This window comes from Hemicordylus capensis, chromosome 2 (genome assembly GCF_027244095.1).
Source record: "Hemicordylus capensis ecotype Gifberg chromosome 2, rHemCap1.1.pri, whole genome shotgun sequence".
Lineage (NCBI taxonomy): Eukaryota > Metazoa > Chordata > Lepidosauria > Squamata > Cordylidae > Hemicordylus > Hemicordylus capensis.
The window spans coordinates 81,462-99,052 of NC_069658.1; the positions used below are offsets into that span (position 1 = coordinate 81,462).

The 17,591-nt window shown below is 47.3% G+C and overlaps 1 protein-coding gene across 2 annotated transcripts in view; it reads left to right on the forward strand.

Annotated features, from left to right (window-relative positions):
- The first annotated feature begins 1,809 nt into the window (after nt 1-1,809).
- Nucleotides 1,810-17,591, forward strand: part of LOC128342473 (uncharacterized) — a 36,427-nt gene continuing 20,645 nt past the window's right edge. For both annotated transcript variants that reach the window (XR_008314996.1, XM_053289780.1), the window contains exon 1: nt 1,810-3,001. Coding sequence is in view for 1 of the 2 variants with exons in the window: in XM_053289780.1 (XP_053145755.1) it covers nt 1,810-3,001 (1,192 nt within the window). In the remaining variant the exon portion in view is untranslated. The remainder of the gene's footprint in view (nt 3,002-17,591) is intronic.

The window sequence follows — 17,591 nt, forward strand, 5'->3', positions numbered from 1 at the left end:
AGGAGGAGCCCATGCAAGTCACCGGGGAGCCAGGGACAGCCCCGCCCCTGCCCCTGGTGGCGGCGGTGGCAGAGGGCGCCAGGGAAGAGGCGGGGGTCCCTCCGAAAGAGGATTTCAGGGCAGGCGGTCGGCAGCCATGGATGGCGTCCGTTGGTCCATTAGAACTGAGGGGCACAGTGTGGGGCAGGCAGCTCCGATGTTGTTGGGGTCCTGGCTGCAGGGCTCACAGGCTGAGGAGCACTTTGATGAGGCGATTCGCCGCCAGAAAGAGGTCCAGGCCGTGACGGCAGCCAGGCTGCAGGCGCACCTTCAGGCAGACGGGGGTGGGGGGAGAGACCGCTCCACGGCGGGCACCTCCCTCGGAGGTTTGGCCCCAGAGCTTGGCCCGGGAGCGGAGGCCTTCACCGCTGCAGGGGCAGTGGCAAGAGCCACACGAACGGCACGAAGGAGGGCGGGCACAGGTGAAGAGCAGGAGGTAGAGATGGGGGGCACGGCCGAGGGGCCGGCGGGGGCGGGCCAGAGCGCCCCAAGAGGGAGGACTTATGTGCAAGTCTGTGGGCGGGAAGAAGACAGAAGGCAGCCGGGGGCACCAGGGCCGGCAACCCCGGCATCAACAGCATCAGCATCAGCAACGGGAGGAGCGGCAGCGGCACCGATGTGGGGGACCCGGGGGCTACCCGCTCGACCTGGGGGAGAGCGCCCTGGATAACTGGATACACAGGCAAGCGATCCTGGAGGAGGAAGAAGGGGAGAAGGGAGAAAGAGAGGAGGGAGCAGGAGGCAGAAGGAGCCCCCCCACAGGCCCCGCTACAGGGAGAGCGCACAGATGAGGAGGGCCCAGCAGCGGGCGAGCCATTTTGCCGCACAGATGGGTGTCTACCAGGGAGGGGGGCGCCTGGCCACCCTGGAAGAGGTCCAGGACCTCCAGGATGCTGAGGCCTGGCTCGGGCAGCGTGACCCCCTCCTGGACAGTATCGATTCTCGCTCAACAGATAGCAGCAGCAGCAGCAGTGGACCAGATTCGGGCAGTGAAAGTTCTGAGAGGGAAGGCATGGGCTCAGGGAGCGAGATGGAGGCGGAGGATGGGGAGGAGAGCAGTGGGGCAGAAGACCATGAGGGGTGCAGAGACAGGAAGAGAAGGAGCAGGGCGCAACATCGGGAGCACATTGGTGAGCAGAAAAGGAGGCGCAGGAGGCGGGCAGAGCGGAAGGAGGATGCCAAGCAGCTGATCCGCTTCTGTTACACCCCCAAGGTGCCCAGTCGCCTGCCTTTCCTGAGGGAATATGTGTGGGATCAATGGGTGGAAGAGGCACTTCGCTTTGCTCCCAAGAAAGTGGCGGGCATTATCCAGCAGCCCGGCTCAGCAGAAGTAGATGTGAGTCTCAAAGGCCAAAAGGCCTATGATGCTTTCTGGGCATGGACGAAAGTGGTAGATTATTGCAGGCCCGACCTCATGGAGGAGTTTCAGCTGATCCCCCTTCATCAAGAGGACACGCGGGTCTGGAGGGTCAGGAGCACGCACAGCCTCTGGGCGGTGCGAGTTGGGCGGAGGAAGTGGTCCGGGAACTGCTGTTGGCTCAGAGCACCCCGCACCGTGGCTCCGGAAAGCAAGATGCGCCCGTGGCAGCCGGAGGGGTAGTGGACGGAGGCGGATGTCCAATCACGGCCGGCCGGAAGTGGTACAGGTAGAGTTGGAGGATAGTGGCTGCACCCCCTGAGGGGGGCCGGGGGAGGGAGGGGTGGAGGCGAGGCGAGTCGAGTCGAGACCCCCCCCAGGGGCTCAGGCGGTCGCCTCACTCCCTGCACGCCATGATGCAGGTGGCGGTGCACCTGTGGGGTGGCCGAGAGTGGGCCCCGAGTTCACGTGCACCCCCACATGTGGAGAGCACACAACAGCGACAGCAGCAGCAGCCAGGAGGAGAGGAGGGAGGGCAAGAGAAGCACCGAGTGGAACGGGGCAGGCGGGCACGGAGGGCTGTGGGCTCGGGAGGAGAGGGGAACAGTGGGCCACTGGGAAGGGGGCTCACTTCCAGCAAGAGGGCACCTTCGCCTGGAGGCTGCAGCCCCAGTGGCTACGCAGGGCTGAGTGGCGGGCGAGCCTGCAGCACCTCCTCGAGGGCAGGAAGCTGCTGTTCCTGGAGGCCCGCGAGGAACACAAGCAACTCTTCGGTGCGACCTGCCGATTGCTGTCACTCAATGAGTCAGTATGTGAAGGAAGGCGCAAGGCCTAGGACGACTTTAACAACTTCAGCAACTTTCTCAGCATCTGCTAAGACTTCTTCAAAAAGAAGGGAGGATGTGGGGGTGCCGCCCTCCGCTTCCGATCTGGTTGAGATGCAACATCTGGAGAAGGGTCCAACATCAATGAAGTCCGCCCTACAGGATAAGTCAACTACCGCCGCGGAAGAGACGGTAATCACTCGCTCTTTTGCCTCAGTGGCTGATCCCAACAAAAGTAAACGTCTCAGCACAGCATGGAGAGGGAAGAGTACGTCAGGGACACCAGGTGATGGACGGTTTGATCTGCAGGCACAATTTGAGATAGAAGACGAGGCTATGGCTGCAATACCAGATGCTATTTCAGAAGACGAGGACCCCAAAAAGCGCTTAGTTATTAGGAAGCGATATGTCAGGGGTGATGAAAATAAAGCAACCAGGGATTATGTCATCAAAAAAGTGATTATGGAGGCCATGGACTTTCCTATTCTGTGGCTGAGGGCTGTCATCCAGCTCGATGCGTTCAATGAAATAGATGTATGCTTGAGACATCAAGTGGCCTACCACAGGTTTTGGTCCAACTGTAGAATTGTTGATAAATTATTTCCTAATCTTTTGACAGGGTTCCAGCTTGTTCCCCTGTTCAAAGCTGATACAAGAGTGTTGACAATTACCTTTAGGACAACAGTGGTGCTTGCAGAAGACGTGTCCATCTGGCTGGAGAGGCATGTGGCGGTTCTGATGGGACCTCACAAACGGAAGGACCAGTATGGTTTCTGGACAGGTGAGTACAGATGTATAGTGTCTCTCCATTCAGATCCCCAGACGGGAACAGTGCAACACCTCCCTAAGTATTTTTTCCTCAGATCGGACAGAGCCAGTCTTAGATATAGTGGGCAACTGCCCGCCTGTTATCATTGTGGAGCATATGACCACTTAAGGAGAAATGGTCACACCTCACTCTGCTCCAAATGTGGGGTACGTGGACACAGCATGGTAAACTGTCATAGGAGCATTAGGTGTAATTTATGTTTGGGGTTTGGTCACACCTACTTTTGGTGCCCCGAAGCCCATTATAACAAAACCAACCAGGAACGTGCGGCCAAGGCAGCGAAGGTCGCGGAGTCGGGCAAGATGAGAGCACAACGTCAAGAGCAAAGACAAGAAAGGCAGCAGGAAAGACAAAAGAGACTAAGTAGAGAGTCAAGCGTTGAGAGGGCAATGGAAGCGACTTCGACACTACTTGCTGACCAGCCAGACCCAAGTGGAGAAAGGAGCGACATGGCTGACCCAAGGGGGTCAACTTGGATACAAGTACCATCCTGGAAAATCGGGAGTAAAAAGTACTCGGGTGGTGGGGGGTGGGAAACAGGATATGCTTATGGTTTACAATCAAGGGGGCCAGTCAAGGGCTCTTGTGAATGACATCACTAGATTGAATAGATTTGATGTCTTAAATAATATGCAAGAGTCTGTATGCGAGGAGATACCACTGAGGAACCCGCGCCTACGGGTCTGATGAAACTCTCGCCACCTAAGGAACAAAGGAAGAATAAGAAACAGGTGAAGAACAAGTCACGTGCGGACTCAAAACCTAAAATGTTGCCAGGAGATCCTTCACTGGGCCCGCCCGGCAAGTGGATGACAGGCGCTAGGGGATTGGAGTGTACAGGAAGTTTTAAGGACGGTGGAGGATCAGCTTGTAGTGGAGAGGGATAGACAGGGTGAATATTGGGGTGTGCGTAATTATCATAAGGACAGACTTGCCTATTTAGAAGGTGAGAAACAAAAGCTCTGTGATGAAATACAGTCTAAGGGTCTTTCTGAGAAGGTGAATGAAGGCAAGAGCCCCGAGGTAGAAAAACTGGACAACTTGTTGAAAGAGATTAGGGAAGAGGCAGCAGAGTTTAGAGCTATCGATGCCAAGTACTGTCGCCAGCTGAGCATCGTGGCAAACCTGGTAGAGGATAGCGAGGGTCTACGAAATGTTTTAGGTGAAAAACAATTAGATAGCGGCGTTACAAATGTTGCTATGTTAGTAGAAAGTGAAGGGAATGTACCAATAGAGAAGGCCATAGAAAAAGAAATTCCTGTAATAGGTCTTTCAGCAGAACCTATTGTGTGAACCTATTGCAGAACCTAACCCTAACCCTAACCCTGGGGAAATCAGTGCAATAGGGGTGTCAGTAGTATCGGATATGTTTAATGCTTCAGTTAAAAGTACGCAGGAAGTTGGTATAAACCCGAACTGGGAGGAACAGGTGGAAAATGAATATCCACTGGAACAAGCCCAGGATTTTATTCGGGTAGTAGAGTCTAGTGTCGACCACTCTTCCTCTTCCCCTTCCCCAAACCCTGTCTTTTCTGTCCCACCTCTGCCCAAGGAAACCCACCCACCTGACCCCGCTCCGATATCCCTCCCCCTACCTGAGGCCGAGGCCAATGGCTCTTGTAGTAAGGCTACACTCCCTGTCGGCATAGATGGGAGAGGGGTAGAGAGTATGACCTTACCCCGAGGGGTGGAGGGACGGATGGTGGAAGATAGCATGTGTGCCCCAAAGTGCTGTTTTGGTATATTGACTATGTTTCTGTATTTTGAATTGATAATAATATTCCTATGATCCTAGCTACTGATCTTTTTACTGTATGCCGACGGGCTCACACCGGTGACTCTTGTTTAAAAGTGGGTTTTGTTATTTGCCTTTAATTCGTCCACTTATATTGCTACCTCTTTCTGTGACTATTTGTTCTCATTACTTCCGACCTATTGATTTATTCAGCTATAATAGAGTATGTTTTATCGAGTTCATATTTATATATATAATTTTTTATATACATTATCTTCTTATGGCTATCCCATTTAATTTATTAAACTGGAACGTCCATGGCTTATGCATGGCTTCCAGGCGACGTGAAATCCTTCATTTTCTGTCTTATTTAAATTATCATGTGTGTGTGTTACAGCAAACACACTTTGAGAACGAGAGTCACCGATGGGCGGCCCAGAGGCAATGGACCATGGGTCCATCCTTTTGGTCATATGAGGGTAGCGGGAATGCTGGGCTAGCCGTCCTTTTTAAGGATCGGCCCAAGACGATCAGGGGCCTAGAGCACCTTCCTTACGAGGCAAGACTACAACACCTGGGGCTTTTTAGTTTAGAAAAAAGACGACTGCGGGGAGACATGATAGAGGTCTATAAAATCATGCATGGCGTGGAGAAAGTGGAGAGAGAGAGATTCTTTTCCCTTTCACACAACACTAGAACCAGGGGTCATCCCATGAAACTGATTGCCAGGAGGTCTAGGACCAACAAACGGAAGTACTTTTTCACACAACACGTGATCCACTTGTGGAACTCTCTGCCACAGGATGTGGTGACGGCCAACAACCTGGATGGCTTTAAGAGGGGTTTGGATGACTTCATGGAGGAGAGGTCTATCAATGGCTACTAGTCGGAGGGCTGTGGGCCACCTCCAGCCTCAAGGGTGTGCCTCTGAGTACCAGTTGCAGGGGAGCAATGGCAGGAGAGCGGGCACGCCCTCAACTCCTGCCTGTGGCTTCCAGCGGCATCTGGTGGGCCACTGTGCGAAACAGGATGCTGGACTAGATGGGCCTTGAGCCTGATCCAGCAGGGCTGTTCTTATGTTCTTATTTGAGAGTCGAAACCGTGGTAGAGATAGTACAGGGCTGCTTAATGTATGTCGATTTCACCTTTACTAGTGCCCGGGGCTTTGGCTCCAACGCTCATGCGTCAAATCTCTCCTTTCGTCTGTGGGCAATTTATGTCCCCGTTAAGGTTGCCCAGAGGAAGTCCCTCTGGGCCAGACTTAGAGATGCTACAAACACCAAACGTTACGTTATCGTGGTTGGCGATTTTAACAATAGAGCATAGCCAGACGATAGGAGACATTTCACGCATGGGCGGCCAATCCCCCTCCCTAGTTTGCCCCTGACGGTGGAGGAAAACGACCTGCAATGCTTTCTATCTGAAACACTGGGGCTGCATGATAAAGCCCTTGAAGTTCCAAATTTGTTAAATTTTCCCCCAGTTTCACATAAGTTAATTTTTGAGTCTACTTATCAGAAAGTTTCAATTTGGGAACAAAATTTACCTACTTTCACCCAAAGACGGTCAGTCGCTTGGACAGACCCTGAGCACCTGCCTCTTTCCAGGTATATGGATGTAGACTGACGTTAACCCCATGGCCCGACCACGTGTTGGTGGGGTTCGTTTGTAATTATGGACATGTAATACCGCGTGGGAGGCCATTGTGGCGGCTACACCAGAAACAGTTAAGCAATTGTTTCTTTAAAAATATCCTGTTAGAGTTGAATTTACAAATTAACCTATTTCTGAATGAGGATGGAGATGTGCTAGGGGGATGGGAAAGGCTTAAAAAGAGGATTCACTATAGGATGCGGATATCCACGCAACGGGCATACAGGAAGAAATTAGAGATTACCAAAATGCCATAGCCCGTTAATTGCAGATAACAGATTCAATGAACAAAGGAGAGGCTTTTGATGCGAATCTGCATGGGAGTTGTCTAGAAACAATTAAGCGCTTCCAGAATGATTTGCGTCAACAACGATTAAGTAACAAGACCTATTGGGCGAGGGGCCCTATAAATGTAAAAGAGGATTGGGCTAAAAACAGGATACCTAGATCTCACCTGTACTTTCAAGGATTGTGTCAAGGTCTGGCCCAAGGCCAGCGAAGTACACGGCTCGGCTGCTTGCTGTGGGTGAATGACAATTGTTGGAACTCAGCAATGAGTGGGAGTCAGAGGCTCCAATTTATGGAGCCAGTCAAAAGCTCCCAGGTGTCAGGATTTACGGCTTGTCAGCCTTCGATAACAGACGCTTGCTCCTCCGCACCGCCTCCAGTTGTGACCTGCGTTTGAAACACCTGCGTTGCCGTGGCGTCGGTGGAGCTCCAATGCCTAAATCATCCCCCGATTGGTCGCTGACATTTTCTGCTGGTTCAGGCTGTTGAGTCTGTTCGGAACCGTCAGCTACTTCCACTGCAGTCGGGCTCTGCCCTTCAGACATTCCAGACTCGGCTGGAATGCCGACAGCTTCCCTTTCTTCCTCGCTGTCAGAGCTAGGGGACATGACAGATTGAGAATGAAGGAAGGAGATCGCTTGAAAGTGGATCCCAATGACATGTTGCAGATCATGACTGACTTTTATGAAAAATTATATGCAAGAAAGGACATTCCGGAAAATGATATCAAGGCTTACCTGGAAAGTCTTTGCAATGCAGGGGGTTCGGGAACAGCCCACTCTTTGACAGGAGAGAACAAGCGGCTTTGTTACAACCAGTAACTCCGGATGAGTTGCAAAAAATTATTTCCAAAGGCAAGGGAACGTCAGCCCCGGGCCCGGATGGGCTGCCGTGGAGCTTTTACAAAGATTTTGCAGAACTATTGATCCCAGCTTTGGTGAAGTTATTCAACTTCTGTATGGAACTGGTTGCCTGGGCCAGTCCTTCGGGGATGGGCTCCTGTTATTTTCCCCGAAGAAAGGTGATACCACTCTGCCTGAAAACTGGAGGCCCATCACATTAACTAATGTGGACTATAGGATCTTAGCTAAAGTTCTTAATGACAGATTGGCACTCATAGCGCATAAATTGATCCACGGCTTTCAGACGAGCGCGGTGCCTGGGTGCAAAATGATGGACTCCCTCTGTCTGTTAAGGGAATGTTTTCGATCTCTGCAGAGAAAAAGTTGGAAAGGTCACTTACTGCTTATCGATCAAGTTAAGGCCTTCGATAGGGTCTATCATGATTTTTTATGGCATGTGCTGAGAGCGAAAGGCATTCCTTCCCCGTTTTTGTGTTGGATCCAGATGTTATATGCCAAAGCTACGCCGACGCCGCAAGTAAATGGATGGAGAGGCCTCCTGATTGCCCTTCGGTCGGGGGTGCGGCAGGGTTGTCCCCTAAGTCCTCTGCTTTATGTCTTCGGCCTAGATCCCATCCTGGTCCGGATCCAGGGAGGGTTAGGGTTAGGGTTAGGGTATTTAGAGCCACACCAGAAAAGTACGCCTCAGGTGCCGCCTCGAACGCAGTGCTTCCTGATGCGTCCACCAATTCTGTGATGTTGCAGGGTGAGGTAGAACGAGGACAAGCCGATCAGATGGCGAAGTTCATGGCGCACGCTGATGATGTCACGCTCTTGCTGTTGAGTGAAGAAGAAGTCAGTGTAGCAGTGGAACCCTTTACTGAATATGGGAGAGTCTTCGGATCCGAACTGAACACGAGCAAGAGCGTCTTCATCAGCGTGGATCACGAACGGCAACGTCTCCTGCGTCTGACCGTCTTGATGAAAGGGGCACCACGACATGGGAAGAAGATTGCAACGAGAGAATGGGAGGACACGATCTCTATCCTGGGAATAGAGTTTGGCCTTAAAAGACATGTCTGGGCTAAGAATTGGGCGGCGTGGGAAGACAAAGTGAAAGAAAAGGTCGCCCTCTGGAATCTGAACATGTATCAATGGGCAGTGAACGTGAGAACGTACCTGATCCCCATAGTGTCCAATCTCGCAGTCATTTATCCTCCTCCCGCAGATCTCGTGAGGAGGGTAACAGGACAAGTCTCTGGACTATTGTGGAAGGCTAAGTACTTCCCGTTACCCAGGGCGGAGGCTTACCGACAGGTGGAGATGGGCGGCTTGGCATAGCCGGCGCTGCAGCCCTTGTTCCTGGCGAGATTCGTTTCCTATAATTTTGGCACTTGGGCCCGGTTCACTGTTAACGATAAAGGAGGGGTTCTGCAGAGACTGTGGACTTCCCTCTTCGCGTCAGACTGGCGTAGATCCGTTTGGGGCAATGCGTGGTGGGGAAGAGGTAATTTTGTTGGAAACGTGACCTCAACTATCAGAGCCGCTCTTCTGGACTATCTGGAAGATCTTCCCACGCTGATGAGAAAGTGGAAGGTCGTGCCGGCTATATTCTTCTTCTTCTTTTTTTTTTCAAATTCAATTTTTATTAATTTTTAACAATAATATCCATAACAATCATAATAGACACAAATGAACTTCCCGCGCACCTCTCTTCGTGAAACAACAACTATACAGTTTACCCTTGCTATAGTATTAGTACAAAACACAAATTTAAACCCTTAAAATAAAAATTTAAAAAGCCATTAATCTACCCAACCTGCATTTTTTAAAAATTTCAAATCCTGCTGTAAGATCCATAGTAGGAAAATAATTCTTTAAGTACAACAAAAACGGTTTCCAATCTTCTTTGAAACCTTCTAAGCTTTGATCTCTTATCAGTGTTGTAAGTTTTGCCATCTCTGCGTATTCCAAAATTTTTATCAACCAATCTTCTTTTGAAGGCTGTTCATTACTCTTCCATTTCTGTGCATATATTATTCTAGCCGCCGTAGAAGCATACATGAAGAATGTTAAGTTATTTGTAGAAATTACTCCTTGTGTTATTCCCAGCAGGAAGGATTCTGGCTTCTTAGGAAATGTCATTTTAAATATTTTCTTTAATTCATTATATATCATGTCCCAATAGGCTTTAGCCCTCCCACAGGTCCACCACATATGAAAAAAGGTACCTTCAGAATGCCCACACTTCCAACATTTGTTTGAAACATTTTTATACATTAATGCCAGTTTTTTTTGGTGTCAAATACCATCTGTACATCATTTTATAATATTTTTCCTTCAAAGCATAACAAGCAGTAAATTTTAAATCATTTTTCCATAACGTTTCCCAGGCTGCCATTTCTATATTATGTCCCACATCTTCAGCCCACTTTATCATAGTTGTTTTGACCACTTCCTCTCTTGTCTCCTCCAAAAGTAACAGTTTATACATTTTAGAAACTATTTTTTCATCATCTTGACATAATTCCTTCTCAAAATTCGAAATCTGATCCTCAAATCCAACTTTAAAATCTTTCTTATAAATCTCATTTAACTGATAATACTGAAACCAATCTCTAACCAAATTTTGTATTTCAGTTAAGCTTTTTAATTTACAATCCTTTCCATGAAAGTGTAACAAATCCCTGTAAGTACCCCAACACATCTGCATGTTCACTTCTTTACGTGATATAGCTTCAATCAGAGATATCCACAACAGAGTTTTTGGTTCTAACCAGTTTTTATATTTTAACCATACCCTCATTAAACTCCTTCTTACATAATGGTTCAAGAAATCTTTATGTATTTTACTTTTTTCATACCATAGATAAGCATGCCATCCAAACCTTCTGTCAAATCCCTCCAGATCAAGAATTCTAGGGTTTCTCAATGTTATCCATTCTTTTAACCATGTCAAACAAACAGCATCAAAGTACAACCTTAAGTCTGGCAAGGTAAGACCCCCTCTTTCCTTTGCATCTGTTAAGTTCTTAAAATTTATTCTTGGTCTTTTCCCCTGCCAAACAAACTTAGTTATATCCTTCTGCCATTGCTTAAAACAAGTTAAAGTATTAATTATGGGAATAGTCTGAAAGAGAAATAACATTTTAGGCAAAACATTCATCTTCACCACTGAAACTCAGCATAACAAAACAGACAGATTGTAACACAATACTGACAGGTTAAAATTAAGACAGTTGTGGTGAACTCCAGATAGATCTTACTGAAAGCCAAAGAGAGCAGAGCACCCTCCATTACAATCATAAAACAGGAATCACAGAAAAAAGAAAGCAGAACATTATTGGAAACCTAAGTGGATGTTGCAAATGATATAACAGTACCTTGCCATTTTGCTAATTAGGTCGTCATCAAGACTGGACAGTAAATACTTCAAATGGAAGTCATCCAAATGCCCAGGAAAACGTTGCAGCAAAGGGGACACTGATCTTAAGCGGGCGTCCCTATAGAAATTACAGTATAAAATGGCATGCGCACTTGTCTCCACTTGACCAGACCCGCAAGGGCAAAGTCGAGCAGAGAAAGGGGTACCTTTACATCTTCCCTCCATAACAGCAGATGGAAGCGCATTAAGACAGGCGAGCGTCAAAGCACGTCTAAATTTGGGAATGGTAATTAGACTTAAATAGCTAGCTGGTTTAATGTTAAACATTTGATCCCCCAGAAAGATATTCTTAGGCAAGGAAGCAACTTCTTCCTGCAGTTCCATGTCCATGATACGTTGTTTGATCTCAATCCTGGCTCGATCATATCCCAATTTTATAATCTCATCCTGAGAGAAACCATAGTGAGCCAATTTGTCAACAATTTGGGTCTTCCACTTAAATCGGAAACAATCAGTCTTAATAAGGGGGGGCCAATCCTACACAAGAGAAGACAAATTTTAACCAGAATAATATGATATTCCTCCAATAACAAGTTTCCTATATATTATATAACCGATATATATATTCCTATATAACCCTAACCCTAATCATACCCACCTCTCGTCTTAGCGCAACATTAGGCACGCATCGGGGGACTAACAATATAGATCTCAGAAATTTAGACTGCAGGGCTTCTAAAGCCGTAAAGTTGCTAACAGGTCCTATTTGGGCTCCGTACAGCACTTGAGAGTGGACTTTAGATACAAATAGTTTAACTGCAGCGGGAATATAAGAAGCCCCCCTCGAGAAATGAAAAGATGTAATAAGGTTCGTAGTTAACTGTGCCGTCAACAATGTGGATTTGAGGTGGGCATTGCGTGAGCCTGATGAATGAAAAACCACTCCTAGGTATTTGAAGGAGTTGACCTGTGCAATCGTATGACCATTGATGGACCAACAATATTGCCTAGGTCGTTTTGCAAAGACTAGGACTTTAGTTTTTTCATAATTTATCTCAATGGACTCTTGGGAACAAAATTTTGAAAGGAGGCCTAAAGCACGTCTCAAACCAATTGGGGTTTGGGACATGATTGCTATATCATCTGCATATAAAAGAATGGATACATGCTTATTTGCTATTTTGGGAGGATGCGTGGAAGATGTAGATACAAAAGAGACAACCGAGTTAATATATAGATTAAATAATAAGGGAGCTAAAATGCAACCCTGCCTCACGCCCCTGTATGTAGGTATCGCATTCGAAAGGGACCCCAGTGCATTACAGCGCACTTTCAGAAAGGCGCCTTCATACAAGGAAGAAATCAATAATAACAACCTTCTGTCTATTGAAAGATCCCACAGTTTGCGCCAAAGCCTTTCACGGGATATAAGATCGAATGCAGATTTAAGGTCAATAAAGGCGACATAAAGTCCGGAAGCTGGCTTAATGGAATATTTTTCAGATAAGAATTGTAGAGTGAGGGCATGCTCCAGGGTGGACCGGCCCGCCCGAAAGCCAGCCTGCTCCAGGGCCAGAACATTATTTGGCTCAATCCAATCCTCCAATTTACAAAATAGGTGTTTAGCATAGATCTTACTAATCACGTTTAGAAGGCTGATTGGGCGGTAATTTTTAGGATCATCCCTATTGCCCTTTTTATAAATGAATATAATAATGGCTACACCCCAATCACAGGTGATATTAGCCGTGGAGTCGATGTAAGAAAAGAGAGAAGCGAGCAGGGGTACCCACCAATCAAGATTAGACCGAAGCGCATCAATAGTAATAAAGTCGCTTCCCGGGGCCTTGCCTCTAGGAAAAGATTTAATAAGGCTTTCGACTTCGGAGCACAATACAGGGTCCCAACTGGGAATCATAGTATTATTTAATTCATTGATGATATTAACATCCATCCCGCTAACCCTTTGATAGAGGGATCGAAAATGCTCTTCCCAAGCAGCAGCTGAGATACAATAAGAGGGGGAGGAAAAAGCTTTGCCCATTATGGGTGAGATCAGCCTCCAGAAGATAACTTGATTCTTTGATCTAGCCGCCTCAATTAATTTGGCCCAGTTTTCTCTGGCAGCTTTAAATTTCTTATCTCTAATTAGCTGTTTATATTCTGATCTTTTTTTTTGAGATCACCTGCTTAGAGGTTAACGAGGGATCAGCAACATGGCTTTTAAAGGCCCTTACCAAATCCCTTTTTGCATTCAGACAATCAAGGTCGAACCATGGCTTAGACGGAGCCTTGAGGTTATTACTAGAATGAGAACGAGATTTAACTAGCACAGGAAGTAGAAGAGCCAAAATATCATGATAATGAGCGAGAGTGGAATCCCTCTCCTGAATAGTACGTGGGGCTAATATCACCTCTCGCAAACCACTAGCTTTGTCTGAATTCAGTATTGCAGAGAAACGAAAAGCACATTCTTCTGTCCATTTTGCTCTGAGGGGCCCTTGCTCCAATTCTAAATGGGACAGCTGTCCATCCACCAAATGGATTGAGTCAGTCGACCATAAGCATAGCTCAAGGGGAGAATGATCACTTTCCAGGCGAGGAACCACCCGAAAAGAGCTGACTCGCGAAGCCAAATTACGTGAAATAGCCATGTAATCAATCAAGGAGGGGTTGGAACCAGTCCAATGGGAAAATTCAGCGGGAAAATCTGTTATAACGGAGCCATTAAGGAGATGAAGATCCTCCTTGTGGCCAGAAGCGTAACTAGGGAAAACGGCGCCCGGGGCAAGCACTGAAATTGCCCCCCCCTGTCGCGCCCCCCGCCACCCCCCAACATACATCTGACTGACACACATGTGTTTTTTCCTCACAACAACCCTGTGAAGTTGGCTTGTACTTCACAAGCCAACTTCACAAGGTTGTTGTGAGAAAAAACCTAAGTATTATGTAGTATGTATCATCATTGCATCATAATTCTGATGTTTGAGATACAAGCCAACTTCACAGGGTTGTTGTGAGGAAAAACCTATGTATGTATGTATGTAGTATGATACTACATATTCCAACTCTGATACTGCAATTGTTAAAAAAAAATCTGACACCCTGTCCTAAATGCAACTACTTGGCAGTTGTTTGGTGGTTGGTTAGGTTTACACTGATTTCTTTTTGTAAGTATTATGTACTCCAAAGCTGCAAAATATGAAATCCAGAAAGAAACACACAATTACAACACAAACTGAACACAAATGTGTGCTAGATTCATGTCATGTTCTGGAAGCTGAGGGTTTTCGAGTCACATACTTGTCTGTAAAGTAAAATGGGATTATAGATTTACAGGACTTAAAAAATGCAATACAACCAGACACAAACTTGGTTTCAGTGATGACTGTGAATAATGAAATAGGAGTGAAACAGCCAGTTAGTGACATTGGTAACATCTGCAGTTCCCATAAAGTTTTCTTTGGTTCAGATTTGTTTGCTTCATTGAGATTGTATCACCACAGAATTGATGCTGAGGTATAAGTCACAAATGAAATCTCACCTTCCTTCCAAACGGAAAAAAAAGGATTGAACTGAAAGTGAGCACTAAGAGCAGATATGCTATGCTAGTATGGTAACAGCCTCATGCAAAGACTGTAGAATACAAACTGGTCTGGCCATGCAAGTCCTCTAAAGGTTATGGAAAATCTCCATGCCAGCTGCCACCAGAAATGCAAGCAAAAAACACTTAATAAAAAGAGGAAGGGGAAGGGAACTGGGTTGATCACAGACTGCTGAGCTGTTCTTGTTTACTTTTGGAGATTAGTTTACATCTTTCCTCCTCGGGTCCTCCTACCTGCTCTAGCTTTTTTCTGTTCTTTTCTCTTTTCCTTTCCCCCCCTAAATCGTTAGTTAATTAGCTTAAACTCCCTCACATGTGCACATGACCTCAAAGTTTCCCCGAGAGCACGAAATAATCAGAGAGATGACCGGGAGGGGAGCCTGAGGGTGAGGGAAGAGCGCCGAGGAAGCTGCTGGAAAAGGAAGACGCAGCTCACGCAGCTCACGCCAGTTCCCAGGAGGAGGGGGGAAGACAAGCTTCATTAGGGGGCCGGCTGGTTTTCCGGCACCCAGCCTGATGAAGCCACTTTGCGACTGGGAGCTGGATATCGCCCCAAAACACCTCCCAGTCCTAAGATCAACCCAGCAGCAAAAAGACGCAAGCAACCACCTTGGCTATCGGGCGGGCGGTTTTGTTCTGCAGCGGCGAATCCCGCCCCACGGCGCGCATGTTTGCAGAGTCACTCACTTTTCATCTCAATAGCTCTGGGTCCGCAAGTGGCAAAAAGAGGGCTCAGGCAGAGGCAGGCAAGGGTGGGGGAGATCTGGGGTGGGAATCATCCCGCCACACGGGGAACCAAGAGGTCGCCCTGCCTGGGAAGTGATTGAGGCTTGCCTTAGGGCGGGGAATCCAGAACCCACACACCAGAAGTTGGAACGCAGAACCCACAGCCACAAACCAGAACCCAAGGCGGTTTGCAGCGCACTGCTGCGTCCTAAAAAGTACACACACCTTAAGTTGCTGACCACGGCACGCCGCTTTAAATTATGAAGAGAGACTCTCGTCTCTCGAGGTCTGTTTCCCGAATCCCGCCATGCACCGTTGAATCCATGTGTTGTCCACTTGTCCTCCAGCTCCAGTCCTGCCTGCAGGCGCCCCCAGCCCCAGCAACGCTCTCCTCGCTCGCTTGCTCGGCGACCGCGCCACGTGCAGAAGGCCGGTGAGCCGAGCTGGGAGGACGGACGGGATGTTGTCGCGCACGCATGCGCAGCGCGACTCGGCATGCCGGCCGAGTTGCGTGTGCGTGCGTGACGCAAGACTGGCTGGCAAGAGGGCCTCTCTTGTGTCGCTTGTCTAAGTTCAAACTACTGGCGCCCGCCGCCAAGCCCAGGCCAGCATTATTGTTAATTTTTTTTAAAAAAAAATAAATAAATTAAATTTTGGGGATTGGCGGGGGTCATGGCGGCGCCCCCCACGTGACCGGGAAAGATGGCGCCCGGGGCACGTGCCCCCCCATCCCCCCCTATCGTTACGCCTCTGCTTGTGGCATAGGGACAGGAGACGGAAACCACGGGTATTAGACCTAAGGTCCTTAGAGTACCTTGTAAGCAAGGGCGATGGAATAGGGATATCAACAGGATGGTAATGGAATTTATTACAAAGAGTGTCGTTATCAAGACCCAAACGAGCATTAAAGTCACCAGCCATTATCACAGAAGTCCCCAGAAAGGCTGATCGAATAGAGGCTATAAAGGCCTCTAATTTATGCCATATCTCATCTATGTTTGTACAGGAACCAACTGGTGGTACATAAACAGAAATCACTATTATATTAAACGTTTTCAGGGTAATAAGAATGGCAAGGGCTAGCGAATCCAACTGCCCAGTTAGGGACACTTTACCCCTGAGCATGGTAGAAGTGAGAATAGCCAAACCCCCCTTTGGCCTACCCTTTCTTGTACCTGGTACAGCATCTAAAGAGTGTATATCAATCAGCTTCAGTAGCTCCGAACTAAATTTAGAGACATGAGAAGGTTGTGAGATGCTGGATGAGTACGGCTCAGAATGAATAGAGAGGTCGTTAGTTGTCCAAGTTGAAACAGGGATTGAAGCCAAGGCATTTTTTTCTGTGTTGTTTCCCAGCAGAGCCAAATTATCCACTGTCTCTGGCAATGGTAAAGAATTCTCATGTAATTCAGAGGAGATCATATCAATGAGATCAGGAGAGTCATTAGGTCTAAAAGAATTAGTTGCAGCTGTAACTGGACAGATGAGCAGCTCTTGCCTTCCTTGTTTAAGTTCAGCCAGCTGTAAAGACTCAAAGGGAGTGGAATGTCCTTGAGAGTCAGTAATGATGAGGGAATCATTTGCAAGATTCAGGCTGTAAACTGCACCGAGATATGGGCATAATCTTGCATGACATAAATTGGTCTTTTGTGCTCTTTCTTTGGTCTTCTGTACATAGAGAGGCGTTGGCTGGAGATCAACAAAACATCTTTGAGTTCTAATGCCATATCTGGCCAATAGCCGGTTTGAGTGAAGCAACATCGAAGGAAACCTTGCAGATTTGAATGTGATCATAATCCTTTGATAAGAATTAAAATCAGGAAGATAATTGTAATGGGCTATATCCTGATATGAAATGAAAGAGTGCGTTAAAAGTCTCAAAGAACAAAGTATGGCTTCCTTGTGATGCCATTTAGAGTAGTTTATGGGAGTTCTAGGAATCAGGAGCGTAATACAATTTGATTGCAAAACATAACAAGACTTGCTAATACGTTTCTGAGGAGAAACAAATACAGGTTCTCTTGCCCCCATTTGCATGGGAGGAGCACTAGATGTAAAAGCACAATTGCATTTTTTAGGGGAACTACTTTGTCTGGAAGGTTTTTGTTTACAAAACAAAGATAAAGAGTCCAGTTTCTTTTCAAGAGAATGCAGATTTTGCAGCATAAGTTTAAGGGTATTTGCAGTAAGATTACAAAACTGAGAAAGGGTGGCATTTAGATTTCCAAAGTCTTGTGAAGCTTGAGCTATATCAGTCTGACGAGAAGCCGTAGCAGTCCTCTCATTAGGCTCTGCATCTGGGTCAATTA